Raw genomic sequence first — 16,055 nt, 5'->3', positions numbered from 1 at the left:
TAGAATAGTGACATTTAATAAATATATTTACAGTCCATAGATTCTAACGTTGCTGGTAGGAAGCTTCGCCTCTTAAAAAAAGATCTTTCTAAGGTGCCGTCCTTTTTCGAAGGTTGGCAATCATCATGATTATGTGAACTCTGTTCATTGCTGCTCTAAAAAGGTAGTTAGAGACGAGGAGTTAAACCACTCTATGAAGCTGTGCAGCCATGACATTCGTCTCCTTCCAATCTTTCCCTACCTGATATTCTGCAGAAGCTGGTAATTTCTTCCTCTCATCACGTGGTCAAGGTATTGTAGTTTTCGTATCTTTATTTCATTATTCGGTTCTGTTTCTTTTCTTCCAATCTTTCCCTACCTGATATTCTGCAGAAGCTGGTAATTTCTTCCTCTCATCACGTGGTCAAGGTATTGTAGTTTTCGTATCTTTATTTCATTATTCGGTTCTGTTTCTTTTGAAAGCCTTCACGAGACTTCTTCATTCATGACTTTGTCTATGTAAGATATTTTCAGGATTCTTCTGTATAGCCACATTTCGAAAACTTCCACTTTTCTCATCATCGCTTTAGTCAGAGTGGTTGCCTCTATATCGTATAGAAGGATACCAAATATGTAACATCTAAGCATGCGCATTTTTATACCGATGTTCAAAGTTCTATTACAAAAAAATTGTTTCATTTTCATTCTGGTTATTAGTTCTTATTATTCTTATTTATTAAAGTTATAAGATATTTATATACTATAAATCTTTTACACACTTCAAAAATACTTCCCTTTTCCATCTTTTGATTTGTCATAGGTGTGTATAAAAATATATCAGTCTATTCATTTCATATTTTTTAGCATTTTTCCGATTCTCATCGTTTTAAAACATTTTTTTCGTATGAAGCAAGAACGAGTCAACCTATTTCCCCTTCGTTCAATCACGAAACTTACTTACTTAATCAGTAACCTTTCCCATTTGTACCTTTCGGTGTTGGGCCGTTTATAATACAATTCGTTAAATTACAATATTTGACAGTCTTCTGAAGTGTCCTAGCTCTTAATGAACTTTTTCCATTCCTTCCTATTGAATGCCATCTGTGTTGCTTCCTGCCAAGTCTTACCCTTACTCTGCAGTATCTGCGAGATGTCACTGTTCCATTATTTAATGGGTCTTCCTCTTCTGTTCTTCCCTATTGGTTTGGCGTCCCACACTCTTTTTACTTGTCTATTATTGTCCATACGGGTTAGATGTCCGAACCATGCCAATTTTTTCTCCTTAATTGAGTCGAGTATCGGTTTGATTTTGAGTCTTTCTCTTATTTCTTCATTTCTGATTCTATCAGTTCTTTTTACTCCGATCGTTCTTCTGAGGTATTTCATCTCTGCTGCCTGAATTCTGCTCTGATGTCTTTTGTTTAATATCCAATTTTCTGCTCCATATGTCACTGTGGGTCCATATATTGTTTTGTATATTGTCATCTTGGTCTTTGTTGATATTTCTTTGTTATTAAGGAATCCTCTATTTAGTGCTTGAAATAGTTTTCCTGTGTTTTCCTTTCTGTTGTTAAGATCGTCCTCGATGTCTCCTTTGTTGTTGATTACTGTTCCTAAGTATTTGTATGAATTTGTCTGTCTTATTTTTTGTTGGTCTATCATTACTTCTATTTGATCTTCCGTCCCTTGTTTCCTTGATATTTTCATTATCTGAGTCTTCTCTTTGTTTACGTTTAAGTTGTATTTGCTTGCTTCTAGGTTCCATTTCTCTAAGTTGTATTTCAGTTTTTCTGCAGTTTCCGCAATTAATACTATGTAAATATACATATCTTAGCATTTATCATTTGCATTATGTTCCAACCGATGCAGTATTTCTTGAATGTTTTCTTACATTCTTTCACTATCTCATCTATTACATTTATGAATAGCACTGGGCTGAGACTTCCCCCTTGTCTAACTCCTTGAGTTGTTTTAAATGGTTCTGACTGTATATTTAACATTCTTACTGTATTTGTTGTTTTCATGTATATACTCCTTGTTGCTTCTATCAGTTCTTCACTTACTTGTTTCTTCTTTAGGCTTTCCCATATATCTTTTTTTTTGACTGAGTCGAATGCTTTTTCCATGTCTAAAGCTCAGATATATTTCTTTATTTTTCTTTAAAGCTTTTTCTATTACTTGTTGCATGGTGAATATATGGTCTTGTGTGTTGTGTCCTTTCCTGAATCCACTTTGTACGTCCTCTAATTTATGTTCTATTTCTTTTCTAATTTTCCTTTCTATTATGGTTTCGTATACTTTTACTGCTACACATAGTAGTGATATACCTCTATATTTCTTACAGTCTCTTGTGTTTCCTTTCTTGTATATAGGTATAATTACTGCATTTGTCCATTCTCTGGGTATTACTTTTCTCTTCCATATTAGGTTATATATGTATATCAATTTTTCTTTTGCTTTTACTCCTATATATTTCATCATTTCTGGTGCTACTTCATCGCTTCCTGGGGCTTTTCCAAACTTTATCTTTCTTATTGCTTCTTCCAGTTCTTCTTTTTCTATAGTTTCTGGATTTTCCGTGTTTCTCATGGATACTCTCTAATTGTGGCTTTCCTTCTCCATTGTATTCGTTTGATTTCCATTCAGTATCAGCTGGAAATGTTCCCTCCATCTTTCCATTATTGTCTTATCGTCGTTTACATCAATCACGAAACAATACTATAAAAATGAAGTGTGCAAAGTTTGAGCAAAATCGGTCGATTCGTTCTCGAGAAATCGTGTCTACCGCACGGAAAAACATAGTTCCGAAGTCCCGAGAACAACGCGTTTGAAGTTTTTAAACTAGAAGCGCACGTATCGACCGCGCGGTATTCAAATCTCTATAACTCTGGTAATATTGCTCGAATTTACCTCAAATTTGGTGTGAATACTCTTGACGTACTATACTTTCATATGGAATAAAAAAATACATCGATTTTTTGAAAATACAAGTAAACATTAAATAGTACATTATTGCTATGTTTTTCTTGTTTCAACTCCCCTTTTTAATAGAAATTTTTAACTTTTTGTCGTAGATATTCTGCTCAAAGAAATGAAAACCGATATAGATACGATGAACGGGACAGGGATATGGGAAGAAATCGACAAGACAGGTCATTTGACAGAGATGACTATCGTCGAAATAGCAGAAGAAGTGAAGATGACAGTAGAGGCAGAGACGTAAGTCGAGAGAGGGACATAAGTAGAGAAGGATTCAGAGCTAAGGATCATGATAATAATAGGAAACAAAAAAATAATCGTGGTAAGTTTTTTTTTCATTTTTAAAGTGATTTGTTGATTTAACACTAGATTCAATACCCTATAAATCGTATCCTGTGTAAAAAGGTTAAATCAGGACAGTGGACATAATGAGCTATTTATAAACTCGTACACATTTTATAACTTAGCTCAAAAGTAAAGCAATATTTACGTGACATATATACAATTTTTAAGTTGCTTTCGAAATAGAGTAGGCTTTGCTTATCAGTACGACCAATGGCATATAATATATATATATATATATATATATATATATAGACTCAGCGAACTCTATAAAAAGTGTCACAAACATGATTACCTTCAAACATTCAAAAATTGGACGAGACACCTTTAAACCCAAAAAACCATGTTTTTCATTGTTTTTAGGGTTTTTTGCGGGGTTAATCACATTTTTTGAAATCTATTCAACCTGAACCAATTCTTCTCTAATTCATAGTCAAAAAGTATATGAAAAAGAATATGATCAGGTCTCAAAGAAGCAAATACAACCATTGTTTATGCGAAAACCAGGTTTTCAATGGTTATTTGGGGGGTTTTACTGAATATATCAAACTTTGTTTACCTTTCTATATTAATAAACAGCAAATTTTCAAAAATTTTATAAAATAACATGAGACGATGTATTTTCCATATTCTGAGACGCTAGAGATTTCTTGAAAAATGTGAAAAAACCGGTTTTCAAGTGTTTTTGGGGATTTAACTGAATTTTTCCATTTTTTATTACCTTTAAAAGTTATTAAGCAGCACGTGCAACACAAAATGAATTTAACATTAAACACTCCAATAAATGTTCCTACCAGAATAACAAAAATACAACATCAACTTGCATTGATAATTTCTTTAGTAATTTCAATGTATGTAATATAAAAGTGGTTGGAACCTTTTTATCAGATCACACTTACCAAATTGGCTCTTTCAACACAGACATAAATGTAAATACTAGCTTTCAATGTGTTCATAAACGTAATCTTAATGTTGAGAAAAAACTTTCGGAACTATTAGTATCTAGTCGTCAGTGAATCAGAAATTTTATTGTTGTTGTTTTTGGTATACATATGTAATGACAAAGATGTGTACGAGTTTTATAGTTTATTATCATATGTTCCCAGGTTTCATCCCTTCTTGACTAGATTGCTTCAATGAATCTGATTAAAATTTTACAGATAACCGCAGAAGAAATAGCAAAGTTTCTTCCAAAGATTTTGATGAATTGTCTGATGCCGAAATGGACTTCGAAGAAGTCGAGCAATCTCGACACCATTCGGAACAGGGTGGACGGCGAAGTAAAAGTCCAGAATTAAGTAACCCTCCGAATCCTGCATCAAAGCAATTCGAAATAACGATGATAGAAGACGTTATCAATCCTCCAGGTCGTTTTAACAGGCCACCGCGTATTGTTATTATTTTAAGAGGGCCTCCCGGAAGTGGAAAGACCCATCTCGCTAAGTTAATTAAAGATAAGGAAGTAAGTATTTATTTTAATATATTTTATTAACATGTCATATAATTATTAAAAACTGTTTCGCCTTTGTGATGTATCGTTATATCACAAAACTCTGTATACAATCACAAATATGTCAAATGTCACTTTCAGAGTGCACCAGTCGTTGACTGACTGAAAGATTTTGAATTAACCATCGATATACGAATGGATATATTTGTCGTCTCGTCTAAACCAGCAAGTTGTATCTGATGGAATGTAGACGATATGTGAATATTCCTGTTCATATATTATTTGCACATTTCTATATTTATTTAATTAAATATTACTTCTAGATGGAAAATGGTGGATCCGCACCACGAATTTTATCATTGGACGACTATTTCATGGTGGAACATGAAAAGAAAGTCATTGAAGACGGGAAAACGCAATTTATTAAAGAAATGGTGTACGAATATGAGGCAGAAATGGAAGAGTCATACAGGCAATCTTTTATGAGGTCATTTAAGAAAACTATCACTGACGGATACTTTACATTTATTGTAGTTGATAACGTCAATGACAAAGTTAAACATTTCGGTGAAATGTGGAGTTTCGCCAAGCAAAACGGTTTTCAGGTAAGTTTTTCAATTTACTTTATCCCAGGAAGTGTATCCATGTCCTTCACCTTTCTCAATATTAACAACAAAATATTATCCAAACACGAATAGAGAAACAATTTTTATAAAACATGAAAATATAGATTATTTTAACTATTTTAAATTATTGATCTGAAGCTATTTTCTTGTGGCATTTTAAATTAATTACTATTTAAATGGGAATAAGCCACAATTAAAGGTTAAAATACGTTTATTGACGTTTCAATTTCCACTTCGGAAATCGTTCTCAAAATACAAACATTGTTTGTATTTTGTTTGAGAACGATTTCCGAAGTGGAAATTGAAACGTCAATAAACGTATTTTAACCTTTAATTGTGGCTTATTCCCATTTAAATAGTAATTATTTTAAATTATATGTCATTTAAACATTTCGATACTTCAGTTCAATAGTATAACAAGTCCAAAATTGCAATACTCGAGAAAATAAAGAAAAAGATATTTGGTACATGGTAACTGTAATAATTTTTTCTAGTTAATTTTTGAGGTATGCATATATGTGAACTAAGTCTAAACGTCCCTAACGTATTTTAAGACATGAACACTGTTGGATATCTTCTTGATCAATTGATTAATGAAGAAGATATTTTCTTGAAAATTGATAGAAAATTTGATCTTCGCTTACATACCTATTTAGAAACCCCTGTAGCTAAATTTTTAGCTCCCTAGATGGCCCCATGGGTTCCCTATCGCAAAAATGTGTTTTCTTAAAAAAATTCCGAGCGACCTGTTGCTTTAAAAAATCTGAAAAAATGTATAATATGACAAGCAATTTTCTTGATATTTTTTCCATATTTTTAGCACCTTACCTCAACTGCATGTGAACGAAGAACTATTTTTCTTCTCCACTAAGAAACTAAGTTCCTGTAGCTGGCTGTATACCATGTATCACAAAAATTTTATTTCAAATCCTTTGTAAAAGGTATATAATAAAATACCCAAACGGTATATACTGTTGATAACAACAGTTGTTATCAACAGGTCCTCGAAGACACTTTGTCTCAGGACCATATAACCTATGTAGAGCCATATTTTGCCATGTTACCAATTCCAATGGTAACTTGAACATCCTAATTTGTAATAATATATAATGTAACATATCTATAAATTAATAACATTTAACGGGTTTTCACCCATATATTTTAGTGGCTCATAGCATGTATACGTCGTTACACTGATGATAGAATTTACATTCCGAAAACGTTCTGTAATGTATTTGTGATATAGCCGTTTCAATTTCCGAAGTGGAAATTGAAACGTCAGTAAACGTACTTTAACCTTTAATTGTGGCTTATTCCCATTTAAATAGTAATTACTTTAAAATGCCACAAGAAAATAGCTTCAGAACAATATCGAAAAGGGGGGAACAAAAATCGTAATTCGTCACAATTTAAATGAGGTTTTGTACTGGAATATAAAAAAAATCACCGAAAAATGCAATTATTTCGAATTTAGAGTATGTTTGAATATGAAATGGGCCAACATGACCTTGCTATTAGAAAAACGTAAAAATGAGAAGAAAAATCGTTTTTCATTAGCATGCAGTTGAGGTTATGTGTTAAAAGAGATGGAAAAAATATATAAAAAAGGGTTTATCGTATTTTGAGCATGTTCTTATCGCAAAATGGCAAACTTGATCCCGCTATTAGAAATAACTATTAAATATATCAAAAATTGTTATTAATGACTAGCAGTTGAATTTATGTACTGAAAACATGGGTGAAAACACCAAAAAATAGGTTGTTTTTTTCGAATTTTGAGTATGTATGAAAAAATACACGAAAAATAATTATTTAGAAGTTTGACAAAAATTACCTACATAACCTAACCTAAGTTTGTAATTTCTGATATCTCAGTTGTATTTTTTGCCATTTTATCATTAGTAACAATATGTTGTCTCGAGGGAAGAAAGTAGTGTCTGGTCCGTGATATAAAATCATCATGGTAACTGCCACAGGATGCCAAAACTGTCAAAGTGTTCAGGAAGGACACAACTCTCCCATCGTTACATTTTCTGTCTGATTCATTGGGAAATTGTTTTCTTAATTGAATTTCATTATCCAGCCTCGATCGTCACTGCTGAGCACCGGCCATCTCACCTTGTTTGCAACCTCATCCATCAGGCTCCTCTTCCATTTAGTTTTTTTTTTCTCATTTTCCTCAAATCTTCAGCTGGTGATCACCGGTCATCGTGCTACTGTCTTTTTTATACCTTTAGCATGTTCCTTTTTGAATTCCTTTGTCTGACTCCTCGTTCTATTATATAATTACTCTTTTTATGTAATTTAATAGCGGTTGTTTGCTTGTTAGTATATGTTGTATAGTAGTTTTGTATACCTATTCTAACCTACATTCCTTAAGCGCCTGTAGTATTTTGCTTAATTTTAACTGTGTCAAAAGCTTTATGAAAATCAATAAATACTAGAATAACAGGCCTGTTGTATTCCACTGTTTTCTCTTTATTAGGGTTTTGATGCTTTGTAGATGGTCATTGATCCCTTAACCTTTTCGGAATCCTGCTTGTTGTCTAGGTTGATAGGTCTCAAATTTTCTTTCCATTCATATAACTATTATTATGGTAAACAACTTGTACAGATAGCTTAAAATACTAGAAGATATTTGCATTTTTCATAAATTTTATTAATTCCTTTATATAATTTCGAGTGCCCACTTTAAAGTATTGCCGATACTGTATATTTTAGTATATTAAAACTATATTCCAGGTATACATATGTCAGTTGGACTTGGATCCCGTCCAATGCTATAAAAGGAACATACACAACAGAAGCGAAGTCGAAATAGAGGATATAATCTCGGGCTGGGAGCCTACCCCCTCCCATCATCCGACAATAGACGCTTCCAGTTTACTACAAAATTCCAATATCGCAGAAGTGGAAATGGAAGTGGAAGATGAGAAAAGTTCGGAACCAAACGAGACCATTGATCCAGAGGTAAGGGTAAGAGGCGACAAAAGAGTAATGATTTCTTTGATTTTGTAGGTATTTCTTGGTAGTAGTGGTATGGTTCTTCTGTTTACAGGGATTGTAGGAGATTAGTTGATCAACCAGTTGTACATAATAGGAAATTGATGGAAAAGTTTTTGAAAGTGATAATCTATAACTTACGAAATAATCAACTAAGAAATGTGAATATTTTAATTGTAGACTAAAAAAAATTATGTATCCACTGAAAAAAAATATGTATACACCATCCAGATTAAAAAAAATTCAAATTTTTTTGTTTGGATATGACTTGAAGATTCCTAATCACACTAACTGTTTTATTGCTTTATAACGTGAGTGTGTATGAGGTGTGGCTATAAAATAACGGGATTAGTACTGTTGCGTTTTTGTTATTTTATATTAGTAAAACATCGTTTGTGGAACCGTCCGTCTCATAAGTAAATTTACTATTGCAGTAACTAGTATCCTATAAATCACAATAAATATTTTGATATATTGGCGTAAAATTACTGCAGAGGTTTCATAATTTAATACAACTCGTTCGTTGAGCCTATGGAGGGAAGATGGTTAACGAAAAAGGCTTGTTCTTTTCGGAACGAAATATTTAAACATTGGAAGTTACAAGTTGTAGGGGATATCGGTAAGAAAATTAATTGATTTATGGATATTGAAATGTTGAGATACCAGGGATATCGAAGAGTTAGTAGACAAAACAAAAATTAAAAAGTAGAATTTAAGCACCAATTATTTTGGTTTTTAGGATAAAAACACCTGATATTTGGTCGCTGGTCTGATAACATTTTTCGGCACCAGTACTTCTTAAAGTTCCGTCTTCTATCGAAGGTTGGATATGCATGGAGCTCAAGTTAAAACTTTCTTTCAGATTTCGCAACCAAGAGATGCGCCTTCTTCCTCTATTTATTTTACCTACAATTTTACCTTCCAAAATAATCTGTGGCAGTCTGCATCTTGGTCCTCTCATGCCATGTCCAAAATATTCAAGTTTTCGTTTTTTAATAGTTTGAATGACTTCCTCATTTTTATTAACTTGTATTACTTCAATATTGGTAACTTTGTTTATCCACGATATTCGCAGCATTCTACGATAGCACCAGCGTTCAAATTCCTCCAACCCAGGCCTCAGAGAGGTAGGCAAAAACGCACCACAGTAGTCTTATCCTTAGGTTCATCTTAAGATTTTTATTACATTTACAAATTTGGTTCTAGCGATTTCAGTAAGACTTTTAATTTCTTGTACCCAAACACTTACCCAAATACTTGTACCTGTTTACTATTTCTATTTAAATATTGTTGATATGTAATATTTCGTTGTCTCGTGGATATTTTGTGATAACCATGAATTTTGTCTTGCTTAAGTTTCTGTTCATATTCGCATACCTTATCGGCATACCTTAAATTATTCATAATTTCTTCATTTATAACCATGCCATAGAGTCTCTTTGAAGATGGCCTCACTGTATATGTTAGGTAACAACAGTGACAATATTCACCCCTGTCTTACCCTCCTGAGTTTATCTATCTCTTCTGATAGTAGTTCTTCGATTCTAATTTTAACTTTCTAATTCCAATATAAATTTGTTATTATTTTGATGCCACCAGTGTGGATGTTCTTTGTTTTTAGAATGTTAATTCATTTTTCATGTTTTATCCTGTCGGAAGACTTTTTTTCAAAATCAATGAATCATGTGTGCACAAGCTGGTTCATATCTAGATTTATTTGCACAAGCACATTTATTCCGAATGGAGCGTCTCTAGTATTCATGCGGTTTCTAAAGCCTAGTTGGTTGTCGCTATTTTCATCATCTAACTTTTTTTTTAATCCTATTATGGATTCTCCTCAGGAACACCTTCAGCGCATGACTTACATGATCAGTATCAGCACGATTGTCCTGTGTTCTGAGCACTCTTTTGGTAAGGTGCCTGTGCCATAAATATCGTACATATCAAAATGTCTACCATTTCCTTATCTACAAGTTTAAGAAACTCAATTGGGCTTTTTTTTAACTTTTGTGTTTTAGTGTATATTCTGCCTATTGTCTTAGAAATTTTCGACCATTTCATTATTTTGCTCTTTTGTTATTTGTTGCCTCTCATCTCTGAACAACCACCGTAAAGTACACAACTCTTTAAAACCAGTACTTGCTGGCACAATTTCACTCAATAATCTTTATGAAACTTGTGGGAATCACACAATAATCATCGCGGAATGTTGTGGGCCTAGGGAAAAAACTCTTCTGAAATATTATGGTCTCCCCTCCTTTTTATATGACGGTTAATACCTGTATCATACTTTGTGAGATCCAAAATAATGAATTTTTATCATTGCTTAACTTGGATTCTTACGTTCTTGTAAGCTATCGATCGATTCTGGAGTAACCTATTCGTTACACAAAGTTAAAAACAAAATAGTTGAGTAAATTGCAGATTTGCTGCAAGTGAAGTAAACCAAAGACGAAATAATTGATATGTTAAACTTCTGCGACGTAATTTCATAAGGGACTACTGCTTCAGATTGCCTATTTTGACCGCAAAACAAGCTAACTCTCTAACGCAACAAAGTTGTCAGCTGTCATATTAAATATATTCCGGTTTCATCAAGATAGATGCCAGTTGTACGACTTGGGCATGCACATTGTCTATATAAAATCTTATTATATTATATAGTCACACCTTAAAAATTAAATGTATACAATATATAGATGTTGCTAGTTTTTTATACTGTAATGCTGTACCAGCTGTAAATTACTCGATAAGGTAGGTAGAGGACAGCTAAAGAAGAATACTTCACTTTCAACAATATAGAAATATCTGGTTGATCAGCTGATTCTCCTCTCGTCTTCAACCCATCACGAAATCATGGAATACTAATGAATCTTTTTCACAGCGCTGACGAAACTATAAAATATTGTTTGACTATTGATTTTTTAACTTATACTAAATATCGAGTATCCTCTAGGACCAAGTAAGAAGCAAATGGGACAATTTCGACTGTTCTAATAATAATCTTGGTAAGTTTAATAATGATAGCATACTTTCTTCTTATTAGGTGTGGTTTTTTGAGTCCGAAATTTTCAAAATTTAAATGTTTTGAATGTATACACTATTGTTTGTGTCAAATTCTGATGTATTTCGTGCATTTAGGTTCTTAATGACAGATACTGTGATACATACTATGAGGTCTATAGAACTAACGTGTTGAAGAAGATTCTTGGTTAGATATGATTTTATAGTGTTCAAACTATCATGGGATATGGTTTTATATTAATTATGTATTTGGTAGTCAACGAAAATTGCAAAACAAATTCGTTATTTGACGTTTCGGCTACAGATCCGAAGCTATTTTCAAAATACTTTTCAAAAATTTTTAAAACCAAATATAATCAAAATTAACATTGTATTTTGAAAATATGTCCTTCTTGAATGCTGAAACGTCAAATGAAGAATGTATTTGCATGGTTTATTTCCATGTATGTAATTGATAAAAATATAATATGCCACAATGAAATAGTTTCAAAGCAATAATAAGGACTGTGTTCTGTTGATTAATCGAATCTTTAGTTGGATAAATTATTTTTCGTTATTTTTTTTATTTATTGTACACTGGCTGATGGATTTATTTAAAGCCACACCAGGTATAATTTAATTTTTTCTTTAAAAGGTGCGTTCGTTTGACCTAAAAAATATATTTACATGTTTATTTCTATTTTATGACGTTGGCGCACTTAATACAGTACCAAGAAATAGATTGGTAACATTTTTGGCACGGAATGCGTAACCCAGATACAATTTTGTGTCAAATTACAGGTCACGCAGTGTATTCGTGTTCGTTAATAGCTGTATTCGCTTATCTACATGAGAAATTTGTGCACTTGCGCAGTACTACTCTTATATGCACCGCGATGCAAACTTAAAGGATATGTTTTCGAAAAAACGTTGTTGAATTTGCTTGGAGTTTTTTATCTACTCAAGCGTAACAAGACATTTCGAAAGTGTGCCAGTGCCTAACGACAAAGTTTAAGATCGATAATAACGAGTGACCTTCCATTAATCTCATCTTAGACCAAGTGCTATTAAGTTATTGGTTATTAACTCTTCAGTGTACCTATCCTGTCTGTAAATTATTTTGATTCATTTCAGTTATTTTTAGTCTTTCTTAATTTTATATGAACTCGTTCTATTAGGAAAAATTTTAGGACCTGGATATTCTTTCACCAATTTAGTGGAATTGCTGTACCTTTATTTTTTTTTAATTTATTAAGAAGTTCGCAACTATAGTATGTACCAAATATTCTCGGGTGCATAAAATATTGAACGTCTTCAGGTACGCGATTGTGTTTTGATAAGTAATTTTGTACCTATTCGAGATATATTCAGGATTTGCTACGCGAATACAGTCAGTTGCGAACAAAAGTCTTTACAAAGCAACTTATTTGATGTCAATTTGATTTTTACCATCTGCAGATCAAGATAATCTTGATCTTTTCGATGAGTACTGATGTTTGTTTTGAAAGAATTTCAGATACATGTTACATTCTGTATGTGCGCCTAAGTATTCTTAAGTACTCACGACTCACCTTTTATATTGAACATCGTTTGCAATTTTTAAATATTAGCAAATTTTTTAACGAGTGTTTTAAACATACTGAATATACACATATAGTTATAGTGCTTATATATATACAAGAATCGGGACATTATCAAAATATATTGAAAATACATTGAAACAAAAAAGTGAGAAAATCTTGTTTAATATTTTTTAAAAATCTTTCAAATGACACCAAACATGACCCCCCCACTCCATCCTCTTGGATGGAACAACTTTAAGGAATCCCCATTTTTATTGCAGATTTGGCTTTCTTATGCAAAATAAGTAACTTTAATTCGAGACTTTTTTCGAATTGTTGATAGATGGCGCTATAATAAAAAAAAACGATTTATCCTGATACCGTGAAAAATTATGGAAACAGTCTCAATATCCCGAGGAATACAGTTCGAATTGTGACAAGGAGCCACGTTGAAATGTTCCGTCAAATGTTTCCATGAATGGAACAATCCTTTTGCTGAATATTTCAATATATTTGGCAGAATTTTACTACTAAGCTTCCAGTACCATTTGTTGTAAAATTTTTTTAAATTTATTAATGTTTTATATTTTGAGAACGATTTCGGAATATAAAATTTAAACGTCAAAAATAAAATTATTTTCAACTTAAATTGTGGCTCATTCCCAATAAAAATAGTAATTGCATGAAGATGCCACAAGAAAATAGCTTCAGAACAATATTGTTTTTTTTTTTCAGAACTTTTCCAGTTCTTGAAATATAACTCTTTCCTGAATTCTTAAGGAGTTTAGGTTTATTTTTCTCCATTCTTCTGGATTTCTTACTCTCTTCTTAGATCTTTTGATGAGCGTACAATTATCTGTATTATTCAGAGGACTTATTTTATTTTCTTTTTCTCTTTTTTGATAAGAATCGATTTTTTTCACTTTCCGACGATATTTTATTCTCCGATGGTACATAGTTGTAGTCTAAGATCCCACTGCAGGATCACTACGTTCATAAATTAGTTAATCAAACTTAAATTTATATATATGAAAATAAGCACGCAACCACAAATCCTACGAGCAATTGTTATAGAAAACGACTTCATTAGCGCTAGTAGTCACTAGCGAGCCAAGGTATGTGAAGCTGTCAACGCGTTCAAAGATGTGACTTCCAAAAACTTGTTTTCCGTTCCTCATTTGCTATAGGATCCTTAGTAACCAACATGTACTTGTTTTGTCTTCGTTGATGACTAGATCGACCTGTTTCGCCGCCATTTGAAATTCCAGGAAATATTGTTTAGCGTATGCTAAGATTTGTATCCGTCTATTGTAAATAGTACCGCCGTCTCTAATTTGTGTGTCTCGGACTACCTTTTCCAAGGCAATTTCAAATAGGAGGCAAGCCAGGGGCATCCCCTTGTCTGAGTCCATCCTTTATCTCAATGGATCGAGAATTTTCTCCCTGTATCCTAACGCTGGCTTTTAAGTTAGACATTTTCATTCTCGATAATCGGATAAGTTTTTCTGGTATACCAAACTCACGCATTGATTGGTATAGTACTCTTGACACTGTCGTATGCGGCCTTGAGGTGGACAAGTAGGTGATGAGTTTCAATGTTGATTTCTAATTTTTTCTCGAGGATATGTCTTATTAAATGAATCTGATCAATTGTTAATTTTTCTGGAGTAAATCCGGCCTGGAATTTTCCAACTATGCCAACTGTGTAAACTTGTAGTACTTCGTAGAGAATATTTGCTAGTATTTTGTAAGCAGTTGTTAACAGGGTTATACCTCTGTAGTTGTCACACTGGAGCTGATCGCCTTTTTTTATGTAACTAGCACATCACGCCTTGACACCATTCACAGGGCATGGCCCCTTTTTACCAGACAAGAAGTAAAAGTTTATGCAGTGTTTGCAGCGGAGCGCCACCATTCTTGTAGAGCTCACTACAAATTTGATCAGTTCCTGGTGATTTATTATTTTTAAGCTTTTTAATGGCTTGGGCAACCTCTTCAGTGGTAGGTGGTCTTTCGTTTTGGTTGAATAGATTCCAATCATTTCAATCTGCTTCTTCGATATGATGGCCGTTAAATTTTGCGTCGCAGAATTCAACCCATAGGTGTGAGAGAGTATCACTGTGTTGGTAGAAGTGTCAATAATAGTATATATTGCCTCTATATTCTCGCTCTCGCTTTCTCTCTCTCTCTCTCTCTCTCGACAACGTGACTTATAGCAAACATGCAGCTGTAGGAAATTTTAGTAATATGTTACGTGATAACTATTTAATCCACATTTTCTAGTAAGCCAATGTCTATATTTTAATATTTTTTTATGGATCGATAACTCCTCATGACTCTTCCGTAATATTTTTCAATAAAACTAATTATTTTGCAACAACTTTTATTATAAGTCTGATGTCACTGATTGATGGTTTATTCACCTTTTCACTGAGGGAGCCGGTTAGATTCGCAAAATAGATTTGTGTTTGAACAACGGGAAAAGTACGCGGAACTCTTTCTGTCATTCTCGAACCTACTATTTAGGACACGCATTTTTTTATCTATAGAAATTATTCTGTCCAAATCTTAACTTCTTCTAAATGTGCTTATCTTCTAGAGATGTTGGCGACTACATTGACCCATCTTATTATATTCACAGCAGCTCGAAATAGATTGGTTGACGTTAGATCAGTCCACTTTATAAAATTGGCTAGCCAAGATATACGTCTTTGTCCAGGGACTCTCTTACCCTCAATCTTGCCTTGTACAATCAACTGTAGAAGTCGGTATTTATTATTACGCATGATGTGGCCGAAGTAAGCCAATTTTCTGTTCTTTACCGTGTTAATAATGTCTTTTCTTAGCCTCTGGAGAATAGTTATGTTACTTGTGTGGTGTATATATGAGACCCTCAACCTACGTCGGGAGCACCACATTTCAAATGCCTCTAATCGTTTTATGGCATCTTCTGTAAGGTTCAAACTTTCTACTCCATAGAGGATGAACTAAAGACGTAACATGTAAGAATTCTTATGCGTATATTGATACTTGCTAGATAAGTTGCAGAGAATCTTCCTAAGGCTTCCTAAGCTTATTTCGTAGCTGTGATCTTAAGTATCCATAATATTG

At 33.0% G+C, this 16,055-nt stretch overlaps 1 protein-coding gene across 7 annotated transcripts in view; it reads left to right on the top strand.

Moving 5' to 3' along the window:
• Positions 1-16,055, top strand: part of LOC140432413 (uncharacterized) — a 66,797-nt gene that overhangs the window by 44,760 nt on the left and 5,982 nt on the right. For 4 of the 7 annotated variants that reach the window (XM_072520297.1, XM_072520298.1, XM_072520295.1 and 1 more), the window contains 5 exons: positions 3,054-3,280; positions 4,461-4,762; positions 5,074-5,355; positions 8,119-8,352; positions 11,336-11,387. In XM_072520297.1, coding sequence (XP_072376398.1) covers positions 3,054-3,280; positions 4,461-4,762; positions 5,074-5,355; positions 8,119-8,352; positions 11,336-11,387 — 1,097 coding nt within the window. The remainder of the gene's footprint in view (positions 1-3,053; positions 3,281-4,460; positions 4,763-5,073; positions 5,356-8,118; positions 8,353-11,335; positions 11,388-16,055) is intronic. The other 3 variants (XM_072520299.1, XM_072520301.1, XM_072520300.1) reach the window with 3 other exon arrangements.

This window comes from Diabrotica undecimpunctata, chromosome 1 (genome assembly GCF_040954645.1).
Source record: "Diabrotica undecimpunctata isolate CICGRU chromosome 1, icDiaUnde3, whole genome shotgun sequence".
NCBI classification, from domain to species: domain Eukaryota; kingdom Metazoa; phylum Arthropoda; class Insecta; order Coleoptera; family Chrysomelidae; genus Diabrotica; species Diabrotica undecimpunctata.
Note: the sequence above shows the minus strand (reverse complement) of the source record. Positions and strands in the feature narration are given on the sequence as shown.